Source organism: Hyperolius riggenbachi, chromosome 3 (genome assembly GCF_040937935.1).
Source record: "Hyperolius riggenbachi isolate aHypRig1 chromosome 3, aHypRig1.pri, whole genome shotgun sequence".
Lineage (NCBI taxonomy): Eukaryota > Metazoa > Chordata > Amphibia > Anura > Hyperoliidae > Hyperolius > Hyperolius riggenbachi.
The window spans coordinates 197,613,273-197,640,542 of NC_090648.1; the positions used below are offsets into that span (position 1 = coordinate 197,613,273).

General features: G+C 42.9%; 1 protein-coding gene across 1 annotated transcript; it reads left to right on the forward strand.

Moving 5' to 3' along the window:
* On the forward strand, positions 1-27,270 carry LOC137563281 (G2/mitotic-specific cyclin-B2-like). The gene is made up of 9 exons (XM_068275533.1): positions 1-187; positions 7,204-7,335; positions 7,436-7,543; positions 9,911-10,081; positions 11,113-11,271; positions 14,135-14,371; positions 16,636-16,776; positions 24,496-24,606; positions 26,986-27,270. The coding sequence occupies exons 1-9, from the start codon at positions 167-169 to the stop codon at positions 27,088-27,090; spliced, it is 1,185 nt and encodes a 394-aa protein (XP_068131634.1). The 5' UTR covers positions 1-166; the 3' UTR covers positions 27,091-27,270.

Sequence of the window (27,270 nt, forward strand, 5' to 3'; positions counted from 1 at the left end):
CCAATAGGAAGCCAGTGTGAATCGAGGATTGGCCAATAGAAAAAACAGGAGCTGTATTTAAAATGCTTCCAGGGGTGTGAGCTAGAGGCGCGGCGATTCCTGGGATCGGAGTAGCGGCTATTCTATTGCTTTTATATTGACATCGGTCTGGTTTTAGTGAATAATAATGGCCACCCGGCGAGCTGCTGTAAGTAAAACCTGTGCTGTGTTTGTCTGTGTCCAGCATCGCTCTGCCGTCTGTGTAGCGTGGTACACGTAGTCTCTATGTACTGCCTGCGCTGGCATTAGTGGGTACTGGGGCTTTGCCATGTGTGATGTGCCTCTCTACTCGCCCCAAGCAGCTCCCATGCCTGCCATAGCGCAGTGTCCTGCGGCGGGGTTCAAGGAATCATTAGGAAAGTCTGCCTGCTCGGCCACTTTAGGCCAAGATCTTGTCTGCACCCTTCACCTTCTATGTATAGCTGCCCTCCTCTTCCATGTGCAGCCTGTAATTCCCTTTACAGAGTCATGTGTATAGCCTGTGCAGGCTGCCCATGCTGCAATCGTGTCATGTATGCCTCCTGTCAGCTCTCATTCATGTGTAACAAGGTGAGTACTTGGCTTTGGTAAACATTCTGCAGAGATCACTTGTCAGTACTAAAGATGCTGCATGTGATGCATTTCAGAAAGTAAATTTTGGTGGTAAACTTACAATAGGCAAATGCTGACTAAATCAATAAAGGGAGCTCTAGATGGGCTGTATGCCAGTATTTCTTACAAGGGGCTTCCTCCAGCCCCATGAGGTCTGTGCAGGGCTGGATTTGTACTTTTTACTGCCCAAGACCAACTTTCACCAGCTGCCCCCTGACCAACATAAGTCTTTGTGCACTGCACAAGTCTTGGCCAGAGGAGTGCTATCGAGGTTTACAGCTGGGCCTGCACATGTGCAGTAGCTGATGTCTGGGAATGGAGAGCAGCTCCTGAGGTACACAAAGGCCATACATTGTAGCAAAAATAACAAGATTGAAGGTGCCAATATATCTCCTGACTTTGGCTGATCGACAATCCAATTTGATGATTATTGAATTAAATGAAAATCTGTGCCACTAAGCATGCCTGATGATGCAGTCAATTTTGGCCTGTAATTGGTTGCCTGAATTGATTGGACATGCTACAAGATGCTGGGCTGCCATAGTCTATCACAGTGATGGCTAACCTTGGCACTCCAGCTGTGACAAAGCTACAAATCTTATCATGCCTCTGCCTCCCCCAAGTATGCTTAGAGCTGTCAGAGTATTGCAATGCCTCATGGGACTTATAGTTCCACTACAGCTGGAGTGCCAAGGTTAGCCATCACTGGACTCTATCAGGTGTGCAGTGGTAACAGTGAGTGATAATGGGACGAGTGAAATTTGACAGAACAATGGTGCTTTTCCACCAGTGTATAAATGTACCCACCCCCATGTTTGCATTTATACATTACCTGTCCTGTGATGTGCTATACAATGGCAGTGTGTAATTGTAATGGAAGAGCAGGGAGTTCTGGAGATGGCTGGACACCACATGGTGGGTGACACAGGACAGGTAATGTATAAATGCATACATGGGGGGGGGGGGGCTACATTAACCCTCCTGGCGGTAAGCCTGAGCTCAGCTTGGGCTATGCTGTGCAGGAGGATTTTTCAGGCTCTGCTGGGCTGATTTGCGCACTTTTTTTTTAAATTACATGCAGCTAGCACTTTACTAGCTGTGTGCAGTGCCAGATCGCTGCAGCTCTGCCCTGATATGCTGCTACCTGCTGTGCAATTCTGCCCCTCCAAGACCCCATGCGCAGCCTGGCCAGGCAGCACTGAGGGGTGGATTGGGACTCTCTTTGATGTTGTCGTCCTGCCCTGTCGCCATGGCGAAGGGGAAGCCCAAATGGAAATCCCATTTAGAACGGCATTTCTTGATGGGCCTGATCGCCGGAGGCGATCGGAAGGGGTAGGGGGATGCTGCAGCTCAGCGGCTGTCTTGTAGCTAGTGCTAGGCTAGCTACATGATTAAAAAATTTTTTTTTTAAATAGTGCTCTGCTGCCACCTGGCAGTTTTAATTGACCACCAGGAGGGTTAAACATTGGGAGGCAGCAGCTGTGGTGGACTTGTCTTAATTCTGAGAGATTTCATGCTGAAATCAATTTTGAATCTGTCTGTGGTGTATGGTCAGCTGACAGATCTCTCTGTAATCAGATCAAATCTGCACATCATTGCTAGAAGTATGGGCACCTAAAGTGCTCAGTGCTGTACAGCCTAATGCTGGGCATACATGGGTCGATCCAGCGGCCAATTAGCTGCCAGATCGACTCCCGCTGCGTCCCCGCTCGTCTGTGCACGCGGATCGATTCCTGCTCGTCCCCGCCAGCGCTTCCTTATGTGCCGCTCTATACCCTGCCTATATCCGCCGGCGGGGATCGAGCAGAATCATCAGACCTGCTGAATATTATCAGCTGGCCGCATCAGCTGCTCGATACATGGTACAGAAACGTACCATGTATCCCCAGCATCAAACAGGAATAAGATATACCAGTCTGTTGAAAAAACAAAGGAACAAGAAAAAGTACAACTAAATAGAAAAGCATCTGAAGCATGAAAAGTCTAGATAACGCAACCTAGCAGTGGAAGGGTTACTAGATCAGAGGATGCCAACAGTGTTAGAAGATCAGAGTAGAGTAAAGACAGTCCAGTCCACTAGAAAATGACATGTGGAAGTGAGAGGGGGGCTGTTTACCTGGAGGTTGGCTGCATCTACACTTTCACCTGTCATGCTGAGGGAGAGGAGAACTGCAACTGTTTTGTCATGCTGCCTGTAATCTGACAATACTCTGGGAGTCAGATTGGAGCCAACAGAAATCAGTGTGGCCAATGAGGGTGCTGCATACTTCACATACAGGAAATGTGAAGTATACAGTGCCATGACTGGTCACCACTTGCCTGGCTCATCACTAGGTGTCATGCTGATTCCTGCAGGTCTGATGGGGGAAAGCTGGGCAGCAGAGTGAGAAGTTTGGTCTCACACAGGTGGACAGAGTTGGGTGAAAGAGGGCTGTGACCGCACCTGCTAGGATGCGCTACAGTTGCCCCAGTGCTTTAGGCACTGCCTTAGTTTGCCTTCCCACAAATCCAGCCATGGGTCTGTGGGCAGTTGGCATTTATCTGGTGGCTCTGTTCAGTAGCAATTAGCAATTCCCTTAGGTATTCTTGCTGATGACATATGCGCTTAAGGAGCGTGACTGGTCAGAATACGGTGGAGATTGCTACTGAACACTAGGAGCCACTGGAGAGTATGCTGAGAGCCCATAGACCTCATGGGGCTGTAGGAAGCTGCATGGAAGTATAAATACCCAGGGCTTTGGAGTCAGCAATTTTGGGTACCTGGAGTTGGTGGTTTCATAAATGTCAGGGTTGGGATTATTTTAGTACCAAAATAAACAGCCCTGATAAGTATTGGACTAAGGAGTTGGAGCCATTTTGCATACCTGGAGTCAGTAATTTCATAAACTGAGGAGATGGGAGTTGTATGATTTGTGTTCCAACTCCACAGCCCTGATAAATACTGGCATATAGCTTGACTTGGGTACACTAAACATTTGGTTACAGTTCCTCTTTAAAGCCATGTACACATGCTGAAATGATCTCTACTGTGGTGTACAAAAATACACCTTTGGCTGAATTGAGTAGTGGCTGCCTGACAGACCTATAGCAATCCTAGAGCACTGCTGAAGGCATTGCCTGTGTGAATCAGCGACATCACATGCTGCTGCTCATATTCCCTCTGGCTCCCCAACAGATGTTTTGTTAGCCTGGAGGCTAATGATGCATTGGTAATTGGTACAGCATTAGCACAGCACTGGCACCCAACCCCCTGTTAATCTCTGCAGGGATGACAGAAATCCTCTGGTGCAATGTTTTATGAGCAGGATAGATGCATTTGTTTCTCCAGTTTATATTTACCTTGGGTTCACTTCAACCTGTGGGCACAGTAAGATGCAGAGTTTGTATGCAACTTGGTATTGGGCACCCATTCCCAATAGGCAGAAAGTGGGCTGGTGAATGATATGCAAATCATGATGGCTATTGACCTTTTTAGTATACAAATGTAGCTTGGTAGCTTGGAAATTGATCAATCTGAAGTTTGTATGGTTGATCCTGCATCAGGGTAGGAACACACTAGGCAGAATCGCATATGCATATTCCACTGTGCAATGGAGAACACATGCAATTCTGCCTAGTGTTCCTGCCCTCAGCTCAATTATCCATCCCTAGCAGAAAGTGCATGTGACTATACACTACTTACAACTGGGCCAATTTGCATGCTTGTCAGAATAATTAACAGCTTTCTGACCATCTATCAGTTTATCATCCAAATAGTTTTCTTGTTAACCGGTCAGAATGACCAGGCTGATGTACAGTGGCTCTTCTATGCAGTGGTTTTGTCTAGTCTTCTCTTCCATGTACTACACCAAATTCTCTAGTGCACATTACCCTCTTGCCTAGATGGGATTGCCAAAATTACTTAAGGATTATGCAAATTGATGCATTTTGAAAATGGGCCAATTGAATTCCATGTTTGGCTCATCTCTAAGCTTCATCAACTTGGAAATAGTCTTCTGATTGACCTATTGCCTAGCCAGCCAGAGCTGAAGAATCTATTGCCTGTCATGGGGCATCTATTTTTGTTTTTTATAAAGCAAAAATATCTTTAAACTCTTTGAACATGGTTTACACAGAAGGGAGGGTTACAATGCAGAAGTCAGTATTTAAAGGACCTCTGTTGCAAAAATCTTAGAATTTAACTACTGGGTGGCCACCTAACGCCAATGGGCATGGCTGCGGCGGAAGCCCCAGGACTGCCTAACGTCAATTGGCGTCAAGTCCTGGGGCTCTGTTTTGCAGGAGATTGTGCGCAGGCATCTCTTGCTCGGGGCAGGGCTCTGCCCCGCCTTCAGTCTGCAAGTGGCGATTGCCGCTCGGGAGCCTGTTAGACAGTGAAACCGCCATCTTTACATATAGTACAGCACTGCAATCAGCAGCTCTGTTCTGCGGACAGCCGTGTGACACGGCTGTTCCCCCTGGGGGACGAGAGCAACATGCTCATAGGCAGAAGCCTATGACAGCCAATCGCATGATTGGTGGGCTGGGTGGGGAAGGGAATTGCTAAAAAAATAGTAAACATAGCTCTGGTGTCTGATCACCCCCCCTTTTCTCACTACCAACAGAGCTCTGTTGGTGGAGAGAAGGGTGAATCACTCGTGTGCAGCTTGGCCTTAAAGCTGCAGTGGCCAATTATGGAAAAAACAGCCTGGTCTTTAGGGGGTTTACCACTGTGGTCCTCAGTGGTTAAAATACATGTAAAAACATACAAATAAGTATGTATGTTCCAGAGTAAAATGAGCCATAAATTACTTTTCTCCTATGTTGCTGTCGCTTACAGTAAGTAGTAATCTGCCATTGCAACATGCGGTATATTTTGGGCTAGCCTATGTTCTTGGGGTTTACTTTTTTTTTTTTAAAAGCACTTAGTGAATGGCAGTTGCTCCATCCAACTGCCAAAGTGTGCAGCAAGGCTGGCCAGCATCTTTGTATAAATCTTTCAGGGAGTGTCTTAAGAATAAAGGCCGTTCTGAGACTCCCATGAAGAGATGGACTAGACCAAAACCTGTCATGCCAGATTTCTACTACCTGCTGTAAATGACAGCAGCATAGATAGATAGATAGATAGATAGATATTTTGCACAACAGTTCCTCTTTAAATTAGACCTGAGTTCTTGCACAGGACAGAAGGAAAACCTAGAGAAATGCATCCTGGATGTATTTAGGGAGTTTAGCCTAACCCCCCTCAGTTAGTAAATATGCCTGCTTCAATGAATCAAAGTAGAAACAGAGCAGATTTTAAGATTTGTATCACCTGTAACAAATGTTTCTTGTGTTATGCTGTTTATCTTTTGTTTCAGTAATTTTTATATGCAGTTTATCTTTTAGAGCAGAGGATGTTCTGAGTTCAAGTCTGCTTTAGGGCTCTTTCACACCAAGACGTTGCGTTAGATGCGACTAAGGTCTCACAACGTGCCCCTAACGCAACGCATGTTAGCTTTGAAGTTGGACGAAACGGAGCATGCGTCAAAGTTTAAAAAAACAGTACTGAGCATGTGCAAACATTCAAACGCAGCCACATACTAATAACGCACAGCACGCTGAACTTTCATTTACCGTGCTGCGTTATACTCTAACACAACGTGGGCACTGAACAGCCCATTAATTTATCATTGCTATCAGTTGGCTGCGTTACAGGCTGCTCTAACGTGTTCCTGTAATGTCCTAATGTGAAAGCGGCCTTAAAGAATGAAACCTCCCAAGCAGTGTACATGCCTATGCATAGCATGTTTGGCAGTCCCATTTCCTGTATCTAACCAAACCATTGCTATAGTGGGCTCTATTCACAAAACATTACCACATTCGGTAATGCTGATTTTACCAATCACCTTCCTTAATTACAAGAAATTATCACTGACAAGTGAGGTGAATTACCAACTTGTGTTAACTGCCTCAAATGTCAAGCAATTACAATTCACAAATTTCCACATTTTGTTTATCAGGCAAAAGTGTTTGGTATATTTATCCAGCTCACAGCAGCTGATAACCTGTTCTCTATGCAGTAATTAGACATACAGCCTTTGGGGAGAGCCACACAGCTCTGCTTCTCACTGATTTGAAGGGGTATTGGGTGGGACTTTCACTGTATCAGAGCAGAGGAATGTGACAAGGGCTTTTTTGCACCCCTTTAGATGTGACAATCTGTATGGCATACAGAAGAGCTCCCCCTGGTGGCTGCCACACATCCAAAGGGATGACTGGGATGCACAGGACAGAAAACTTCCAAGTGATACATGCAGCTCCCTGCCTCTCAGCTGACCTGCTACACTTACTGAGCAGGGCGTAGTGAATTGAGGCGTTCTGCCTCATGCGCAAAATCTTCAGTGAGTTTAGGAAATGTGTAAAATACTGAATGAGGTATTTTATTGAACAAATAGTTTTTACCAAACTGCATTTTGTGAATGGAGCCCAATGCAGCAAAATGATTCAAGCTAAGGGCTCCAAACATGATGCATTCAATTTTGTATGTTCTGAACTGGGGTCCCTGCTATGATGCCACTGTGTTCACCACTTTTCTCTTCCGTTTATTTCCAGGTTCCACATGAAGCTGACAATGTTATTGGAGCAGCAACAAGAGCAAAAGTCCAGCCGAATGGCAGGAGAGCTGCTCTTGGAGAAATAGGAAACAAGGTGACAGTACGTGGTGGAAAGCAGGCTGCAGTAAAGGTAGTCTTGGCTTAGTTTCTTCTTGCACCTCTACTTGTCATTAACTTTTACAAAACTTTGCATAAATGCCAATGTTTTCACAAGTCTTTACTGTTTCCAGAACTCAAATGCAGCATTAAAGCCAACAAAGCCTGTAGTTGCCAAAGTGTCAAATGTGAGCATGAAACCAAAGCCTGTGAAGGTGACAGTGATTGAAGCATCCCCAAAGGTAAGTTGCTGGCAATTACAGCAAGCCATGTTTGCCTAGTAAAACAAAACTTGGAGCTAATCGAAAGTGGATCATCCACTGGAGGTTCATTTATCTCCCTGGCGTTAGATTTCCCCAGGATTTCTGTGCAAAAGTGATGCAATAAATTTTCATAACTTTTTCCTTATTTATATAGCACCATCTTCCATAGTGCTTTACAAACAAATACACATAAATACAAGACACTGTACAGTCATGTCATTGAATAGAATACAGATGCATACATAGTTGATGTGCAGTTGGTACATGTACATATGTTAAAATTACAGCAGTATGAGAAACACTAGGAGGTCCCTGCCCTTGCGAGCTTACAATCTAGAGGGTAGTGGGGAGGAAACAATAGGGAAGGAAACACGGGTTAGTGGGTGAGCCAGTGTGCCTTCAGTACTGCCTATAGCAAATTATAGGCTTGTCTGAACAGGTGGTTTCAGAGTACGTTTGAAGGTTTCCAGACTCGTGGCATGACGAACCGGCTGAAGGAAAGTTCCAAAGGAGAGGGACAGGCCATGAGAAGTCTTGGATGCGAAAGTGAGAGGAGGTGACTAGGCTGGAGGACAAAAGGGTCTCCTGTGAGGAACGGAGGGTCCGGGTGGGGAGGTATCTGAAGATTAAAGAGGAAATGTATGGAGGTGATAGCTTGTGAAGAGCTTTGAATGCAAGTGTGAAGTTTAAACTGGATCCTTTGGGCAACTGGTAACCAATGGAGGGATTGGCAGAGAGGGGCTGCCTCAGGATCTAGAAGAGAGGTGGATGAGACGGGCCGCAGAGTTTAGTAGGGATTGGAGAGGTGCCAGTCTGCTTTTTGGTAGACGAGTAGGGTGTTGCAGTAGTCAAGACAGGAGATGATTAGGGCATGCACAAGCATTAGTTGCTTCTTGTGAAAGGAAGGGACAGATTCTGGAAATGTGTTTAAAATGGAAGTAGCAGGAGGTAGTTAAAGTGTTAATATGTGTTTTAGAGGAGAGCTCAGAGTCCAGAGTTACCCCTAGGCAACAAGCTTTGGGGGTTGATGCTATAAGGGTGTATCTACATTGATTGTGACAATGGGAGGTGGAACAGAGCAAAGGTGGAAATGTCACTATCAGTTTTGCTCATATTGAGTTTAAGGAAGCGGGATGACATAAATGTAGATACAGCGGATAGACATTCGGGGACTTTTGATAGTAGTGTGGAGAGGTCTGGGGCAGAACAATAACAATTTGCCACACTGTCAAGCAAGGGTCTAGTATACAATGCAGGAGTATTGACATGTGCACATTTATACTGTTCACAGCATGTGTTGTATGGATGTGCATATCCATCAATACTACTAGGGAGGTTAAAGGGGAACTTCAGCCTAAACAAACATACTGTCATCAAAATACATTAGTTATGTTAATTAGAATAGATAGGTAATATAATCTCTTACCCACACTGTTTTAAAAGAACAGGCAAATGTTTGTGATTCATGGGGGCTGCCATCTTTGTCATGGGGCAGCCATCTTTTTGGTTGAAAGGAGGTGACAGGGAGCATAAGACACAGTTCCAACTGTCCTGTGTCCTGATTAACCCTCCCAGCTGCACACGCTAGGCTTGAAATGTCAAATTCAAAATGTAAAAAAAAATTGCACCAAGACAGCAGAACGAGAACACAATCAGAAATCCCATCATGCTTTGCACAGCATCAGGGGAAAAAGCCCGGGCAGTTTTCTTCTGTGCAGCTAAAAATGAGGCTTGTATAAGAGAAACAAAGTTCTGATGCTATGAAACTGTTAAAGAAACACCAAGCCTTTTCAGTGCTGCTGAGTCAATTTTTAGTCCGGAGGTTCACTTTAAAGCCCAGGTTCCAGAAGTGATTTCTTCTAGACTTAGCTCAATGGGTCCCTCCACCTTTCCTTAACTATCAGTCATATTTTGGTGCAAATCTTTAAACTGTGGGTACATTGATTTACAACAGTTTCTGACTTCCACTTTTTTTTTTTCAGTCTGCATCCACCTCACATCTATCTGAGGACCCGTTAAACTAGAAGCACTTTTCTTAGATTTTTGTCATTAGTGTTTAAATTGCTTCCATTCGCTTTCATTAAAATCATGGAGAAATGGACAATTTCACAATCACACAAATCACTGTGCTCTTTAATGAACAGGAATGGGAGCAATTTAAAAATGCTAATCGCAAAACACTCAAAGCACTTCTAGTGTGAATGGGCCCTGAGTCAAACATGAAGGGGGGGGGGGGGGTACGGAACCTGGGACTGAGCAATAAATGCCATAATGCTCATACCTTGCCTTGAAACTGTCCTTTTAATATTTTGTCTATGGAGTTCTAAACTGAAACTTGCTTTCCAGGAACCCTCCCCAGTTCCTATGGATGTATCAATGAAGGAGGAAGAGGACTTGTGTCAGGCCTTCTCTGATGTCCTAAACAACATTGATGATATTGATGCTGAAGATGGTGGAAATCCCCAGCTTTGTAGCGAGTATGTCATGGATATCTACAACTACTTAAGAGAACTAGAGGTAAACAGGCTTTTGAAATTTTTTTTTCCTTGTATGTGCTTCACCCTGCCTTATGAAAACCAAATCACAAGGGGAATTCTATTGGTCTAGAAGCCAAGGGTAAAGCATGGTACACACATTCAATTTTGGCAGATTTTAACCCCATGTAGTAAGGCGCCTACATAGTTTGAATATTAACAGGTTCTGTAGGCAAGCACTCATACTACATGGAGGTGGTAAAATTGGCTAATCAAGTTGTATGCACCAGGTGTGGCTGTCTACAATCCAGTAGCTGCACTTGCAGCCTCTTTGGGCATGTAAGACTTTAAAGGATACCCTAAGTGACATGAGATAGACATGGGTAAGTACAGTGCCTAGCTCACAAATAACTATGCTGTTTTTGTTTTCTTCCCCCCCCCCCCTTTCTCTGCCTCAGTGTTAAATATCAGGTATGTAAGTGGCTGACTCCTGACTTGGACAGGAAGTGACCAGTGTGACCCTCACTGATAAATTCCCCTTTTTTATTTATCTTGCTCTTAGAAGCCATTTTCTGCTAGGAAGGTTTTATAGTTGGAATTATCGGTGAGGGTCACACTGTAGTCACTTCCTGTCTGAGTCAGGACTGAGTCAGCCACTTGCATGCCTGATATTTAACTCAGGCAGAGAAAGGGAAAAGAACAGCATAGTTGTGCTAGGCACTGTACATACCCATGTCTATCATCATGTCACTTCGGGTATCCTTTAAACAAGGGACTGCTAATGGGCACTCTGTACTTGAGCTGGATTGTTGCCAGCCTCCGTCTGCAATAGTTTCAAACAGAGGCTGGCAACACTCTTCCTATGAGGGAAGGGGAAGCCCTCCTGAGGCAGCAAAGTTAATTGATCACCTGTTCTGTAATTCTGTCTGCACATGAACTGCTTTTCCTAGGCAAATGGTGTCCGGTGTCTATCATGCCATACCCTTGGTTTTAGGACTATACTGGCCATTTTACTGTAAATTTTAAGACCTTTCTTGGTTGATATGTGGCATCCTAACCATTTATCCCCAACAGGTCAAACAGTCTGTAACACAAAGATATCTGGAAGGAAAGGAAGTAAATGAGCGAATGAGAGCCATCCTGGTTGACTGGCTGGTCCAGGTTCACTCCAGATTTCAGCTGCTCCAGGAAACACTGTACATGGCTATTGCTGTCATGGATCGTTTTCTACAAGTAAGTTGTTTGGTTTGTTCTCTTTTCCTCCACTATGATCCCATAAAAAGTGAAACTCCTTATTTTGAGGATGGTGCATACAAATTTTTTTTTGGGGGGTGTCTAAGTGTAACCACAAACTCATTCTGTAAAGTGCACATAATCCCTTTCCAGATGAGTGACTTGGTGAAGCTAATTGGCCTAAAGCTTTGAAGTTCAGTGGTACTACAGCAAACATGCTTGCCACCTGCTGCTTGCTTCAAACATGACTCTAGTTTTAGGTCAGTGAAGTGGCAGTTAGGGCCCCTTTCAACAAGCTGCAATCTGCTTAAACAAGCAAGTTGCAGCTGTCTTGCCAATAGCCATGTGCACTTACTGTAAAAAGCAGGGCTCATATTCTACTACAGCAGTTTGTTTTGTTCAGGAGAGAAATCACTGGCCTGTATGTTTTTGGTATTACACTTAGTTCCTGACAGCTGCATGACACAACTTCAGCTAGGGGGTGCAAGTGGGTTGTGAGTGGAAAAGTGGCCTAATGCTGATGGCAGCTTTTAAAGTAGTACTGCCATAAGGCGCAAGATGGGTAAACTGAAAGCTGTGAGATTATCACTTCTATAAGGCCCCTTTCAGATGGAAGGCTGAACTGCATGCTTGTCAAGCAGTTCAATCTGTCTGTTGCCAGTGCAATTTTTAAATGCAACACAAAGCATGTCAAGTGGTGGTACAGGGTGGCTGAGGAACACATGATTGCCCAGATGTCTCAATGGAAGTCTTTGCAATGAGACAGGTAACGTGGTAACCCTCAGGCTAGGTTCACACTGAGGTATTGCATCTTCTATAATGCATGCAACAGAGGGGAATAATCACATGCACCATGAGATGGTAAAACATAGTTTAAAGAAACTTTAGTAAATATGGAGGCTTCCATATTGAATTTTTTTTTTTTTTGTATGGTGTCTGGCAGCCCTTCTACCTGAGATATTTGGCTGCATGCTTTATTTTAGTTTTATACAGACTACTGCAGCCAATCTTGTCAGATTGGACTATCTCAAATGCCTGAGCTGCTGTATGCTCGTTCAGGGTCTATGGCTAAAAGTATCAGGATCAGCAGGACAGCCAGGCAACTGGCCTTGCTGAAAAATTCCAACAGATTCTGTCCCACTAACACACTGATGTAAAATATCATTACAATATAACTTCATTTGCTATGCAATGGTCAACATTCAAATGTCAGTGTAAGGCCTGGTTCACACATGTTAGAGTGGCAAATGGATCCATGAAAACTAATCTGATCACCAGTCAATTGGATCCATTGCCACTTTTATTTATTATATTTTTTCCCCTCATTGCTTCAATGCAGTGCTAGTTTCAGTTCTACTGGGCTCAACAGTCCAGAAAATTTGGTGCTGCAAAAAACTTGCAGGACAGATGTGAACAAATCCATAGTGTAACATTGAATCTGATCCAGAACTTTTTTTAGCACAAATCTGAACCAGGCCTAACCCTAGCCGAAAGGTTTCTAGTTCTTGCCTGCTCTGTATCCAGAATTGAATCTTTTTATACTGATTTTTAGTTGAAAGCAGACTAGTAGTTTATGGTAGCCTTTAACAAAATTACTTTTTCCCTGATTGAAAAATCAGGAAATGTCTCATTGCTGTGTATTTAAAAAAAAAAAAATGATCTTAATCAGTCCACTTATAAAATGTACCATAGATGAATGGGGCTAAAAGTCGGGGCTTTCTCCAGGCTGCTTGAATTGTCCACTAGCAACTTGGCTCAATCATTGTCATGCATTAATAGGGCAAGGGAGCCCTAGGTATGTATTTTAGACCTTTTGCCTTGTTTTCTTTAAAGGAGTTCTTCCCCGAATGAGGAAAAATTAAACATTCTTCTAAAATAGTGTAAAGGTTTTTTTTTTGTTTCAAATGGTTTCATCACATGTAATGTAAATAGTGACAGATGATGGCCCAGACTAGTCCATTTGTTGTTTTTTTTTTTTTATTATACTTTTCACAACCATAACTCCTGCCTAAGTAGTTTTAAGTGGTATAACCCACTTCTAGCAGGAATCGCCATTATAGCCCTAATGGCTCCGCTGAGCTGCTGAATGTGTTTACATTTTTGCTAGGCAACCAGAGTGCAAAGACTCGTTTGTGAGTAGTCATAAGCTGCTGTAGAGAATCAGTCCAATCTACACCATATGATTGTCAGATTTGATTCATTGATTTGATTCAATCTGACATGTCCAATTCATGGTTAGATTTGATTCAAATTGAATCGAATCATGAATCAGACATGTCAGATTAAATCAAATCAATGAATCGAATCTGACAAAGATGGGACTGATTCTCCCAGCAGCTTATGACTCTTCACAAACTAGTCTCTGCACCCGGGGTCTGGTTGCCCAGCAACAATGTAAACACATATTCAGGAGCTCAGTCAGCCATCATCCGTCACTATTTACATTACATGTTGTATTGATGAAACCCTTTAAACTTTTTACACTATATTTTAGGATGTTTAATAATTTATGCATAAACCACTTTTTATTCCCTCATTCGCAAAAGAACCCCTCTAACTTTAATGCTGTGTAAGTTTATGTAGCCGTCTCTACAATGTGCTGCTATACCAGTCTTATTGTACATACCTGTCATGTAAACGCCTATGCAATGTGTAGCACAACCAATTCCAGGTACAACTGTTGTACTTGGCAAAGGCAATTCTGAATGGCACACCCTTTCTAGCTTCAGCCCTCATCCCTGGCATTCTCCATTAAAACTGCCTTGAGTTTATAGGTTTCAATATAAACTTGCTTAATTTTCATTTAGTATTTATCAAACTCTTCTAATAGTGTACAGTACCTATAACAGTCTTGGTTTTCTAGGTTCAGACTATCTCTCGGGGCAAGCTTCAGCTAGTTGGTGTAACATCACTCCTTTTGGCTTCAAAATATGAAGAGATGTATGCTCCTGAAGTTGCAGACTTTGTGTACATCACGGACAACGCCTACACATCCTCACAGATTAGAGAGATGGAGATGCTGATCCTTCGCGAGTTGAACTTTGACTTGGGACGGCCACTTCCCCTCCACTTCCTAAGACGTGCCTCAAAGTCATGCAGTGTAAGTTTGTATAAAGCATCTCAGGACACAACCTTAACTTTCAGTGGGTGGCTTTATTCTTGCTGAAATTTTAGTTTCAAGTTTTTTTTTATTGAAAGTTTAAAAGGTACATGTAATACATTGAAGGCATTAATTTTGTCCCAATGGGACTAGGCTCGAGTGATAAGTGGGGCATAATTTATACAAAGAAATAAAAGAGGACATGTCAACAGAGCAGATTTTGGTAGATCAGGTCTTAAAATGGTATGATAGGAAGAATTTACAATAACCAAGCAGTACTTAAATCGTTGTAGGGGATAACTATATGGTTAGCACAGGGTGTCTCAGGTTGTGAGTGTCAGCTAGGCATAGCCAAGGCTGCCATGTGTTAGTAAATGGTATGGTTGAATCATTGACAATTGCGATAAGTCGTTTAATCATTATCTCATTGATTTCCTTCGGGTTATAGAGATATTTGGTTGGAGCCATTGTCTGGCTAAATGTATTCTGGCGGCCTTGGCTATGTGCTGGGCTAGCCTATGTTGGGGATATTTCCAACCTTTAGGCTTGTGGCACTTTCTTGCTGAAATTTTGATGAGACTTTTTTACCAGTCAGTGTGGGCTTGAACAGTGGCTCACTGCTCTGAAGGAGTCTACAGCCAGATTGCCTAATGAGTATTGGGTTGAGCATGAAATGTAGTGTTGAATTGAGGGCTTGGACATAGCTAGCTTGCAATTTGGCAGTGATCTAAAGTGCAAAGGCTCTTCTGATCTTGTTCAGATGTTGTAATGGTGAGCAATGTTTAAAAATGCCAGTATGCTTGGTAGGACTTGATCTGACACTGCAGGGTAACAGACAGAAGAAGAAATCTGAGAAACTACAGCCTATAGCTATAAGGGTGCAAACCCACTAGCAGCCTTTAAGTGCTAGTTATTTGATAAGCTCTTGCTAATGCAATGGGGGATTTTTATTAAATCAGATTGCTCAAGTGGGATCACAAGATGTGATTTGAAAAGCTCTTGCTAACATGCCAAGTGCTCAAATGGCTTAGTAATCTACTGCTAGTGGGTTCCAGGCCTGACATTGGTACAGGAAATGGCCATTGCATGAGCTAAATACCAGGTATGCCAAACTAAATGTATCTTCTTTGTAACATCACAACCTACAATACTGTACCACTGCTTGCATAAATATTTTCCCAAGCTTGTGTAGAGTTCAGCTTTAAAATGAACTAACCTATAGAATTTCACGCTCCCTTCCCAAGTTTGCCTGGCTTAGGAGGCTTGTCTTGCTCACTGAGGTGACTATTTTTGTGAAACTACCAAGTAAGATCCAACAATTTGTTTCTGATATAACCACTAATCAGTTTTACCATTTTTATGTAATGGACTGCCTATAGTATCCAATATATTCATTTTCTACTACAGATTGGCTAAGATTGGATCATTGACTACCTTAAGGGGCCCATACACTATTTTCCTGCCAATATACAGCCGTTTCGATCAGTGATCAAAACTGCTGTGAAATCGCCATGCACACCGCTGACAGATTTCCATCCCAAATCGATCATTCCCATCGACCCATCCGTGCGGAAGATTTTTCTCGGTCGTCGGGAGTGCATCAGCGGCATTCAAATGCCTGCAATACAATACCTGCTCCAGCTGGCGCGAGTCACTGCTGTCTTCTCCGGTCTGGTCTCCGGCATGCTCCCCTTCTTCCTGCCCGGCAGGAAGTTTAAACATTAGAGGGCGCTCTACTGTTTAAACTTCCTGCCGGGCAGGAAGAAGGGAAGCATGCCGGAGAGCGGAGAAGACAACGAGGACTCGCGCTGGCAGAGCAGGTAATGTATGCGGGAGGAGCAGCAGCACCACCACAGATTGTGAACGGTTTCAGGCTGAAATCGGTTCACAATCAGTTTGCAGTAAAGGTGGCCATATGATCCCTCTCTGATCAGATTTGATCAGAGAGGGATCTATCTGATGGCAAATCGACCAGTGTATGGCCACCTTTATGCAGTGTTAAATTCAATAAAAGCAGTAATACTATAGGTGCATTCTCATCTGACACATTTTTTCCAAACAGCAGTACAGTAAAATCCCCTTATCTTCAAAGGACCTGGCCAAGTAACCTATATCTGAAGCTTACTGTATCAGAATTGGTAATGCATTGTGTAATCAGACATGCATGGCTGGGTTTACTAGAACAAGCTTCTACTGTATTCAACATGTTTCTAAACAAGTCAATTTGTAAGGTCTTGTGTTATAAGATTTTGTTTTGTACACAGGCTGATGCAGAGCAGCATACACTAGCAAAGTACCTGATGGAGCTCACCCTTATTGACTACGACATGGTTCACTTCCACCCTTCTGCAATTGCAGCAGCTGCACTCTGCTTAGCCCAGAAGATCCTTGGAGTTGGCGGCTGGGTAAGTTGCATTAGTTTCCACAATCTAAGGGCCTGTTCAGACTATGCGCGTTCCTGGACGTTTTCAGGGAATGTGTCTGGGTACCAAAAACACATAGGAACGGCTCCTAATGCTTTTGAATGGGCTAGTTCACATGTATGCGTATGAGACACATACGTTTCTCATCCGCATTGCTGCACGCAGTTCTGTGCGATACGCATAGAAACGGACGCAATGAAAGTATGGACGCGTATCAAACGCGTACTATTGCATTTTTAGCGTCCGTTTTCCTCTACGGTTCCCATAATTTTTTTTTTCCCCTGGGTCACATGTTTGTGCAAAACGCAATAGAAAACGCATTCAAACGCAAGAAAAACGCATGCGTTTTTCAACTTGCGTTTCTTTGAATTTATACGCGTTCTACAAACGCAGCAAGTATGAACAGGCCCTAAGCCTCTTGCCATACAGGATCAGATCTTGAGGTCAGTATATAGTCTGCAGTGCTTCCATGGAAGCTAGCAACACATTTTAATGCATTCTATGGTGCAACATATTTGTTAAAATCAGTTAGCTGGGGCGTGGCTAGCGCGGGCATGTGAGCAGACGTGTGTTCCTGAGCTCTGCTCTCCGGCAACCTTAATCCTACTTCATCCTGCCTTTTATCGAGGAAAAAAACATTCTACACTACTTGGGAAGAACGCTAAAGAACCCACAGCGTAATTATGCCTCCAAAAGACAAAGACAAGGAGAAGACAACAGGCCCGCTTGATAAATACAGGCAGCCGATCCAAGATGGCGCGGTGCCGGATCCCCCTCCAGAGACTGAGGACGTCTCCCTGCCAGACACTGTGCAGATACTGGAAGCTATCAACGCTATGCATGCCTCGCTTACAACAACCTTCACAACAAAGGTGGATGAGGTTAAGGCTGATATCCAGCTAATCCGTGCCGACATGGGAAACCTGCGGGAAAGACTGAGAAACGGAGAGGCGTATTTCTGCTCTGGAGGATGATACGAGGCACCTACCACGCGAACAATGCTTACACAATCCCAGGTGAGAACCAAGCTTCTCCGGCAAGAAGATATGGAAAACAGTCTTTGGCGGAACAACATCCGTCTTATAGGCCTGCCGGAGAAAGCAGAGGGAGATAATGCCGAGGAATTTTTGGAGCAATTTCTTACAGAGCACTTCGGCCGAGATGCCTTCACCACGTGCTTCTCCGTTGAACGGGCCCATCGGATTCCTTCTAGGCCTCAACCTGTTGGCGCCAAACCCCGCACTTTCATCGGGCGGCTACTCCACTTCAGAGATCGAGACACAGTGCTGCGTTTATCTCGAGAGAAGGGAGATATACAAATGGAGAATGTTACCATCTCTATCTTTCCTGATTTTGGTGTGGAGACACAGAAAATGCGCGCCAGTTTCATCGAGGCGAAACGAAAGCTCCGACAACATGGAATACAGTATGCTATTTCCAGCCCGCCTAAGGGTAGTTGCTGACGGGGAAACACATTTTTTCACATCGGCCTCTGGTCTTCTCCTGGCTAGATAAACGGCCAATAACGGCAGTATCTCCGCTGCGGGATTCCTAGGATCTATGTCCAACATGTCTGCAAAGACTATCTTGTTTCCTTTGAATGATCCAGTAGTCATCTATCCATGCCGTAAGTACTGCTACACAGTCTCGCTATTATGAAGCAAATTATAACTTTCCTTTATTGTTTATATATCTACTGCGTGGCATGGCAGGATGACATTGATATTGATGCTATTTCTCATTACTCCTCTTTGCCGGGGCGAGATTGGGCCGCCCTGCTCGCTTTATGTCTGCGCTGGAACTTGTTCTTACCCCCCCCCCCTGGGGTGACTGACTGCACTAATACAATGCCACACTTCTGCTATGAAGCTCTGCAACCTGCAGTTTGGCTAAAGAAGAGTCACCACCTCAGACTGTTTTATTGGGAGTAATGCTCCGGCCACGTTATGGCAAGGAGCTGGGAGTTTATCTGGTTCTCTGTTTAAAGCCTGTATGTTATGATACCTGTGGGGGGGACGGGGGTGGGCTGGGATACTATGCGTTAATACTATACCATGGAGGCTAAAGTGTCCTTTATAACCTGGAATGTACGGGGAATGCGGGATAAAATAAAAAGATCTGTGATTTTGAATACCTTAAGGAAACATGCGGTGGATGTAATAGCTATACAGGAGACCCACTTAGATGATTCACTAGCCAGAGCAGTGTCTAGGCCTTGGATAGGGTGGAGCTACCACTCTTTATATACTTCTCACTCTCGTGGAGTCTCTATCTTAATCACACGCAGAGCTTATTTTCAACATTGTGATAGTAAAATAGACAGTGAAGGCAGATTTATTTTTCTAAATTGTATCCTATACAATGTACCAATTCTTGTAATTGCAATATACATACCACCTCCCTTCCAATATGACGTAATTAAACAAGCACTGTCATATATGGCCAAATTTCCACACTTGCCTGCTATATGGCTAGGGGATTTCAATTATGTGCTGTTCCCCTCCCTTGACAAGCACCCCAATGCTAATACATCCACCGCACCTACTAAGCTATGGCAAATGCTACAAATTGTATCTGTAACTGATATATGGCATGAGTTCTTTCCTGGGGCATCAGCATACTCCTGTTACTCAGCTACCCATCATTCACGTTCACGCATCGATTATCTTCTTGCTAGTGATTCACTTTTACCAAACTGTAAGTCTATTGAATATCTACCTGCAGTACTGTCTGATCACTCTCCATGTAAAGCAGTCTTCGCTTGGGTTTTTCCGCCACGAGCTGACCTATGGAAGTTAAACTCCTTTTGGATAACTAAGATTCTGCCCACAATATCTATGGAACAGCTTATACAGGGGTATGTGGATGCCCAGGGAGAGGAGGCCTCTTATGCTTCAATTTGGAGCGTGCTAAAACTGCATATCAAAGATAACTTTTGTAAAGAAATTAAAAACTGCAAAGCAGCATCTGCACAACAAGAACAGTCTGCTAAAAATGATCTGGCTAAGGCGGAACAGGCATATACTGTCTCTCCTACCCTAGCTACGGAACAGAACTATAAATCTAAATTAGCTGCAAATGAGCATCTATTGGTAGAGAAAGCTAATCGCAAACTACTTTTTGCCAAGCAGGGGTGGTACGAATCAGGTGACCAGTGCGGTGCCCTGTTAGCCAAAATATCTAGGCAGCGAGAGACACCACAGGTAATCTCCCATATTATAGAAACCAATGGCCAAATCCTAACTGAACCTGCTGCAATATTAAAAAGATTTGAGCTTTACTATAGTACTTTGTACACTAAGCAGACATTTAAATCACCTGCTGAAATTGAGGAATATCTTGCACAGATAAATATACCCACTCTTACAGAATCTCAAACTTTATTACTAGACAGACCCATCAGTATGACAGAGATTAATGATGCTATAGCGTCTCTTCCCCCCCCCCCCTCTAAGTCCCCTGGCTCAGACGGCCTCCCGGCAGAACTATATAAAGAACTGGCAACTACACTCAGCCCTATTTTACTGAAATTATATAATGTAGCACTGGAACAAGGTGAATTACCTTATTCAATGCGAGAAGCAATTATTTCGCTCATTTTAAAACCCGGGAAAAATCCCAAGAATGCAGCTCGTATCGTCCAATATCATTACTGCAGACAGATATAAAAATTTTAGCTAAAGTAATAGCGCGCAGACTCAATACTGTGATAGTGGACCTTGTCCATAGAAACCAGTCTGGATTTATCCCCAATAGGTCCACGGCTTTGAATCTGCGTCGCCTATATGTCAACCTGAAAGCTAAACATAGTAATGTCGGGACTCGCGTTCTAGTGTCATTAGACACAGAAAAAGCTTTCGACACAATAGAATGGGACTTCCTTTTTGCAGTTTTAAGTAAATTCGGTTTTGGAAATAAATTCTCCTCATGGGTTCGTCTGCTTTACAGTGGCCCTGTGGCTAAGGTCAAGGTGAATGGCTGGCTGTCATCCTCCTTTATATTACAACGAGGAACACGCCAAGGATGCCCCTTGTCTCCCCTGCTCTTTGACCTGGCCATAGAGCCACTGGCAGCATTAATCAGAAATGAAGGTAGAATCAGAGGATGGGAAAAGGGTAATATTGTGGAGAAAGTCAGTTTATATGCGGACGACATGCTCCTATATTTATCAGATTCAGGTGAGTCCCTTAGAGTGTCTCTCGCTGTTATTTCTACATTTGGTCTTTTTTCAGGGCTACGCATAAATTGGTCCAAATCCTCCATTCTACCAGTAGATACTTTTGCCCCGACGAAGGATCAGCTGGAATCCCCCTTGCAGTGGGTCAGTGTATTTCGCTACCTTGGTATAAATGTATCACGATCAATAATAGAATGATAGCCTTAATCTAGCCCCTCTACTACAATTTACGATTGCAAAGCTCCGGGCATGGGAAAAGCTACCACTATCAACTTTGGGTCGAGCCAATATATTCAAAATGATACTGCTCCCCAAGATATTATGTTACCTGGCATTCTCCTGAATACCTCCCTCCAGCTAAATTTGCAAAAGTAAATGCACAACTTACACAATTTATATGGTCCAATCACAGACAGACTATCCTTATCAGTGTTGCAACGTCCCAAGGATATGGGCGGAATAGCATTACCTGATTGCCACTCGTATTATTTAGCAGCTCAGTTGTCTTTACTCTATGATGGATTCAGGGAGGGTAAAGGGACTCTGCAGTGTCTTCTTTTCGATGAATTGGGGTTGCAATACACTGATCCGCTGTACAATTTATTAAAGGGCAGGAGGGGCATCTCACACTTCCGAAGGCTTCCCCCAACGCTTAAACGTTTATCGTCTGGGACAAGGCACATCAAAAATCACTCCATACCAACACAATTAAACATCTCCCGCTATGGGAAAACCAAACCCTAAAAGAATTCTGCAAACTTACTGATAACACTTTTTGGCTAAATAAAGGGATAAAGTTCCTTTTCCAACTGATGCAGGGGAATATGGTCAAGTCGTTTGCCCAAGTGGCTGAGGAATTTCATTTGCAAAGTACCGCCTTCTATAAATATATGCAATTAACACATGCCCTTTACAAGCAATTTGACCTTCTCCCAGCGGAATTAAAAGATACAGTTATATATGACATATTGGGGGACAGCATCTCTAAGCATTTAATAACTATGTTATATAACCAGGGCTGTGGAGTCGGAGTCGGGCAATTTTGGGTGCCTGGAGTCGGAGTCGGGAAAAAATGCTCCGACTCCTAATGAATTTGTAACTGTAATTAAAATAGAAAATATGATAAAATGTTCTATTTCTCAGATAAAAGTCATTAAAAATAATGTGTATATATACAGTAATAGCTGTGCTTAGTCTACAAAAATGAAATAAACCAATCAAAATTAGTTACTTGTGCTGCTTCAATAAAGCAGCCCCCTGTATTTTTAAGGTCAGATATACAGATCTGATTGTGACTGTATATATGATGTGTACACAGGAATCTCTTATATATACGAAATAACATCTATGCTGTAAGAATAAAGCCTGATGTGTAGCTGTGTCACTAATAGAGATGGTCAATGAGATGGAAATAATTCTGCATCAATGCTGATTTATGCAAATATATGCACTCCCTTTGCTCATGAAATCAAATAATTTGATATGTTAAAATTTGGTTTGGTGACTACGAATTAAAGGGTACCTGAGATGGATGAAAAGTAAAGTTTTATACATACCTGGGGCTTCCTCCAGCCCCCTTCAGGTTAATCGGTCCCTCGCTGTCATCCACCACCCGGATCTTCTGCTATGAGTTCTGGTAATTTAGCCAGTCAGCGCTGTCCGGCCGCATGCCGCTCCCACAGCCAGGAACATTCTGCACCTGCGCAATAGTGCTGCACAGGTGTAGTATGCTCCTGGCGGCGGAGTGTGTGCATGCGCACTACGCCCGACGGGCTCAAGTACCTGGACGCATAGCAGAAGATCCAGGTGGTGGAGGAGGACAACGAGGGACTGATTATCCTGAAGGAGGCTGGAGGAAGCCCCAGGTATGTATAAAACTTTAATTTCATCTGTCTCAGGTTTACTTTGTTACACAGTAGTACTATACTCTACATATGCACTCCCCACAGAGCTGCAGGGAATCCACTGAGAATGCTGTGCACATTGAACACAGAGGTGTTGTCTGTTTACAATCTCCTTATTCCCCTGCAGAGTACCTGCACATCACTCTTACATGTACCCACACTTGCATTGCCTGGGGCCTGATAGATGTTCTTTGTTCCGGTTTGTACCTTTTACAAGTACTCTTACCAAGGACTAGTTTTAGTCTAAAGGGAATAAATATAGTAGTCTACATATCCTTCTCACTTCAGTTGTCTTGTAAAATTCCTAAGCGTTGGCAGTTAAGAGACTAATTTCATGTTACATACTTTTAATCAACAAAATTGTAATATGCAAATTAGAGGAGTCGGAGTCGGTGGAATCCTAAACTGAGGAGTCGGAGGATTTTTGGACCGACTCCACAGCCCTGTATATAACGCAATTATCTCCCCTGAAGCTAGTGTCAAAGCTAATTCTCGCAAGCTACTATGGGAAATGGATGTTGGCACGATAGATGATCAGGAATGGGAAGACTCGCTTGATAGGGTTTTGTTAGTATCTCCGCACGCCCCTGATAGGTTGATTTACCTGTATATCCTCCATAGAGCATTTCTTACTCCAATTCGCCTTTCTAAATTTAAACCTGGAGTCTCTCCAAATTGCCCTAAATGTATGACAGACAGAGGCACCTTTTTCCACATGGTCTGGTCCTGTCCGGAGGTTAATATGTACTGGACCCAGATAGTCAAATTGTTAAATGATTATATGGGCTGCCCAATCACATGTGATCCAAAGATCTGCTTACTTCATATTTTTCCAACTACATTTTCAGATAAAAATGCCCAACGTTTCACTTTAGAAGTCCTGCATATAGCCCGAAAGCTCCTTACTCGATATTGGATACTTCCCACAGTCCCTACTCGCTCTGAATGGATCAGCTGTGTTAACAAAGTCATCCCACTTTGAAAGGCCATTTATGAAAAAAGAGGCACTCTAAACAAATTTAATACTATATGGAGATTATGGATAGACTCCCCTCGCACCCGTAGATAAACCGCCTGGATATTGTAATAACTCCACTACGTACACCTCTCAAGACTTCTTATCTCCCTCTTTGTAATTGCCTCCCCAGAAATGCCTCCCATCTCCCGGGCCTCCTCCCTTCCCCCTCTTTCCCCCCCCCCCACGGGTCTAATTACTCTTTTAGGTCTTGCTACCTATTGCAAGCAACAGGCTATGTTATGGTTGATGATGTTCATGTTGGGATTCATGTTCTGAAGGCAGATCTGGTTAAACTACTATCAAGATTGTATAATTGTACTCCTTCATAATCCTCATTGTCACTGTTTATACATATATTTTATGTTAACTTGGACGATGTATGTTTTACTATGATCAATAAACTTGATTTGCTTTCAAAAAAAAAAAAAAAAAAAATCAGTTAGCTAGTTTTGGTTTTCAAACTTGGGAAAAATGTGGTTGCACTTAATCAGTGAATTTTTGGTTTGAGTCTTGCGTTTATCAGATGCATAATTGCCAATGTGTGGCCATGCAAGTCCTCTTCCAAAGCTGTTCAATGTGAATAGGTTTCTTTTCTGTTTTAGGGGGCCACACAACACCACTACACTGGGTACACAGAGGAAGACCTGACTCCCATCATGAAAAACATGGCTAAGAATGTTACCAAAATCAACCGGAATCATACAAAGCATGTGGTAAGTGAAATTTTTCAACCAACTTTGGAACAAAACTCTATTTTTAAATGGCAAATGCTGGCATTGGTTCCAAATTATCACTTGGTGCTTGTTTGTCCTTCGCTCTCCACTTGTACACAAAATGTAGAGATGCCCAGTTAAAGAGACACTGCTGCTATTCTAGTAATTAATAGTACACCTTTTTTTGTTTTCTTTTTTTTTGCTTCAAAGAAAATATTCTCATATTTTCAGGTATAGTGTTTTTCTAACATTGCATCATTCTATAATATGTGCAGATTACACAACACTCAGCATTCAAAGTGATTCTTTCAGAGCAGTCTTTGGTAGTGACCTCTCCTCTAGTAGAGAAAAGATTGTTCACTAACAGTTGAGAGAATTCAGACAGCCCTCTCCACAACTTTGACAGTCGTAGAGCTTAATGGCTTTTTTGCATAGAGCTAACTGGAGTTTCTTAACTCTTCCTGTACTGGAAACAGTTAGACCAGGCATGGGCAAACTCGGCCCTCCAGCTGTTACAGAACTACTGGAAACAGTTAGACCAGGCATGGGCAAACTCAGCCCTCCAGCTGTTACGGAACTATAAGTCCCACAATGCATTTGCCTTTCTGAATCATGACTGTGGCTGTCAGACTCCTGCAATGCATTGTGGGACTTGTAGTTCCGTAACAGCTGGAGGGCCGAGTTTGCCCATGCCTGAGTTAGACTGATGTATCTGATCTTAATGTTTTGTTAGCTGTAATTCACATACAAATCTTTTTTTTTTTTAACTTCAGTGTCTCTTTAACCACTTCGCCATATCTGGACGCATATATCCGTCCAGATAGGCAGTGGTGCTGCAGCCGTGTGGTGCGCGCGATCGGGCCCGCGCGCGCTCCCGCTGCCCCCCGATCAGTGAATGGGAATATAATTCCCATTCACCGATCCAAGTCCCCGGCAGAAATACCGACGCTTTCTCATCAGCGTGGTATTTCTGCCCCCAGGAAACAACTTCTCTTCATTTTAGTTCCTAGATGCGACATCGTTCGCATCTAGGAATTTTTTGAATGTGGCCAAATGGTAAACTGCACCCACATACCTGTATTGAATAAAAAATACATTATATTACATCTAAAATTGGCTATTTACCTCCCAAACTAAAATTACCCAAATACATTTTTGTATTAAAAAATAATAAAAAAAATTACAATTAAAAAAAAAAAACTAAATAGTTAAGGGTCTGAACTTTTTAAATATACATGTCAAGAGAGTATCTTATTACATTTTTTAAAATTATAAGCTTGTAAATAGTGATGGACGCAAATTGAAAAAATGCACCTTTATTTCTAAATAAAATATCGGCGCCATAAATTGTGATAGGGACGTAATTTAAATGGTGTAATAAGCGGGACAAATGGGCACATAAAATGCATGGGTTTTAATTACTGTAGCATGTATTCATTTTAAACTATAATGGCCAAAAACTGAGAAATGATTTTTTTCCATTTCTATCTTAATCTTCCTGTTAAAATGTATTTACAGTAAAGTGGCTCTTAGCAAAATGTACTACCTAATTAGTGGCGGAAAAAACGAGATATAGATCAATTAATTTTGATAAGTAGCGATAATGTTATTAGCGAATGAATGGGAGGTGAACATTGCTCGGATGCATAAGATTTTCGAAGCTGTAGGCTGAAGTGGTTAAGGAGTTCTGGAACTGTCAAGACAAACTGTCCAGTGCATGTGGTGCAGGAGTAGCTGAGTTAGCAGACAATGGGAAGGGGAAAGGAGCATGTGTTATACTACTGGACCTTCAGCTATTGAGGGAACTTTTTTGTATAGTCAATAAAATGCAAATTCTGAGGTGATGCAGCTTGAGAATGGCCTAATTGACTTTACTCTTTGCAGAAATAGAATTGTCAATGTTTTGTTTAATGCTGCATCAACTTAAAATCTGCATCTACTTTATTTTTTAGTAGTAGCTTAAATGTAGCACAAACATCTGGATCTGATGCTTTTGAAACTACCCATTGTGTCAGTACTAGTTGATGTACATTGGTGGCCATTTTCTACACACTTAACACTGCTTACCAGTACAGCATGCCATGTTTGCCTTGTCCACTGAATAGGCACTTTTCCAGTCAATCTTTTCCTTGCTATAGAGGGCTATTTTGTACAATGTTAATTTCCTTTAACTTTATCCCATTATTGGGCGTAAGGGTGCTTTGGCTATTTTCTGTCAAGCTACTGTGGAGGGGAAAGCAGTGTGCTGGCTTTTACTGCTTACAATGATGCACATTTTGATCTTGAGGGCCAGATTTGGCCCACAGGCCTTGAGTTTGAAACATGCTACAGAAGGTAATGCTTCACATAAGCTGTAGTGACTCTGCTGCTTTCTTTCAGGCTGTGAGGAACAAGTACGCCAGCAGCAAGCTGATGAAGATTAGCACCATTCCTCAGCTGATGTCTCCGGTTATAACCAAACTGGCTGAAAGTCTGTCCTCATAGAACGGTCTTGAGAACAGCATGGACGCTACCACTTGCACTTTTACAAAACTGCCAATACAGGCATAAATGCTGCTGACTGTAAATATGTTCTATTTTATGATCTTTTTAACATTCTTGTGTAAGCATTGCGCAACTGCTGGAACTTTTTATCTGAAATAAAACTCTTCCCTTTTTTTTTAA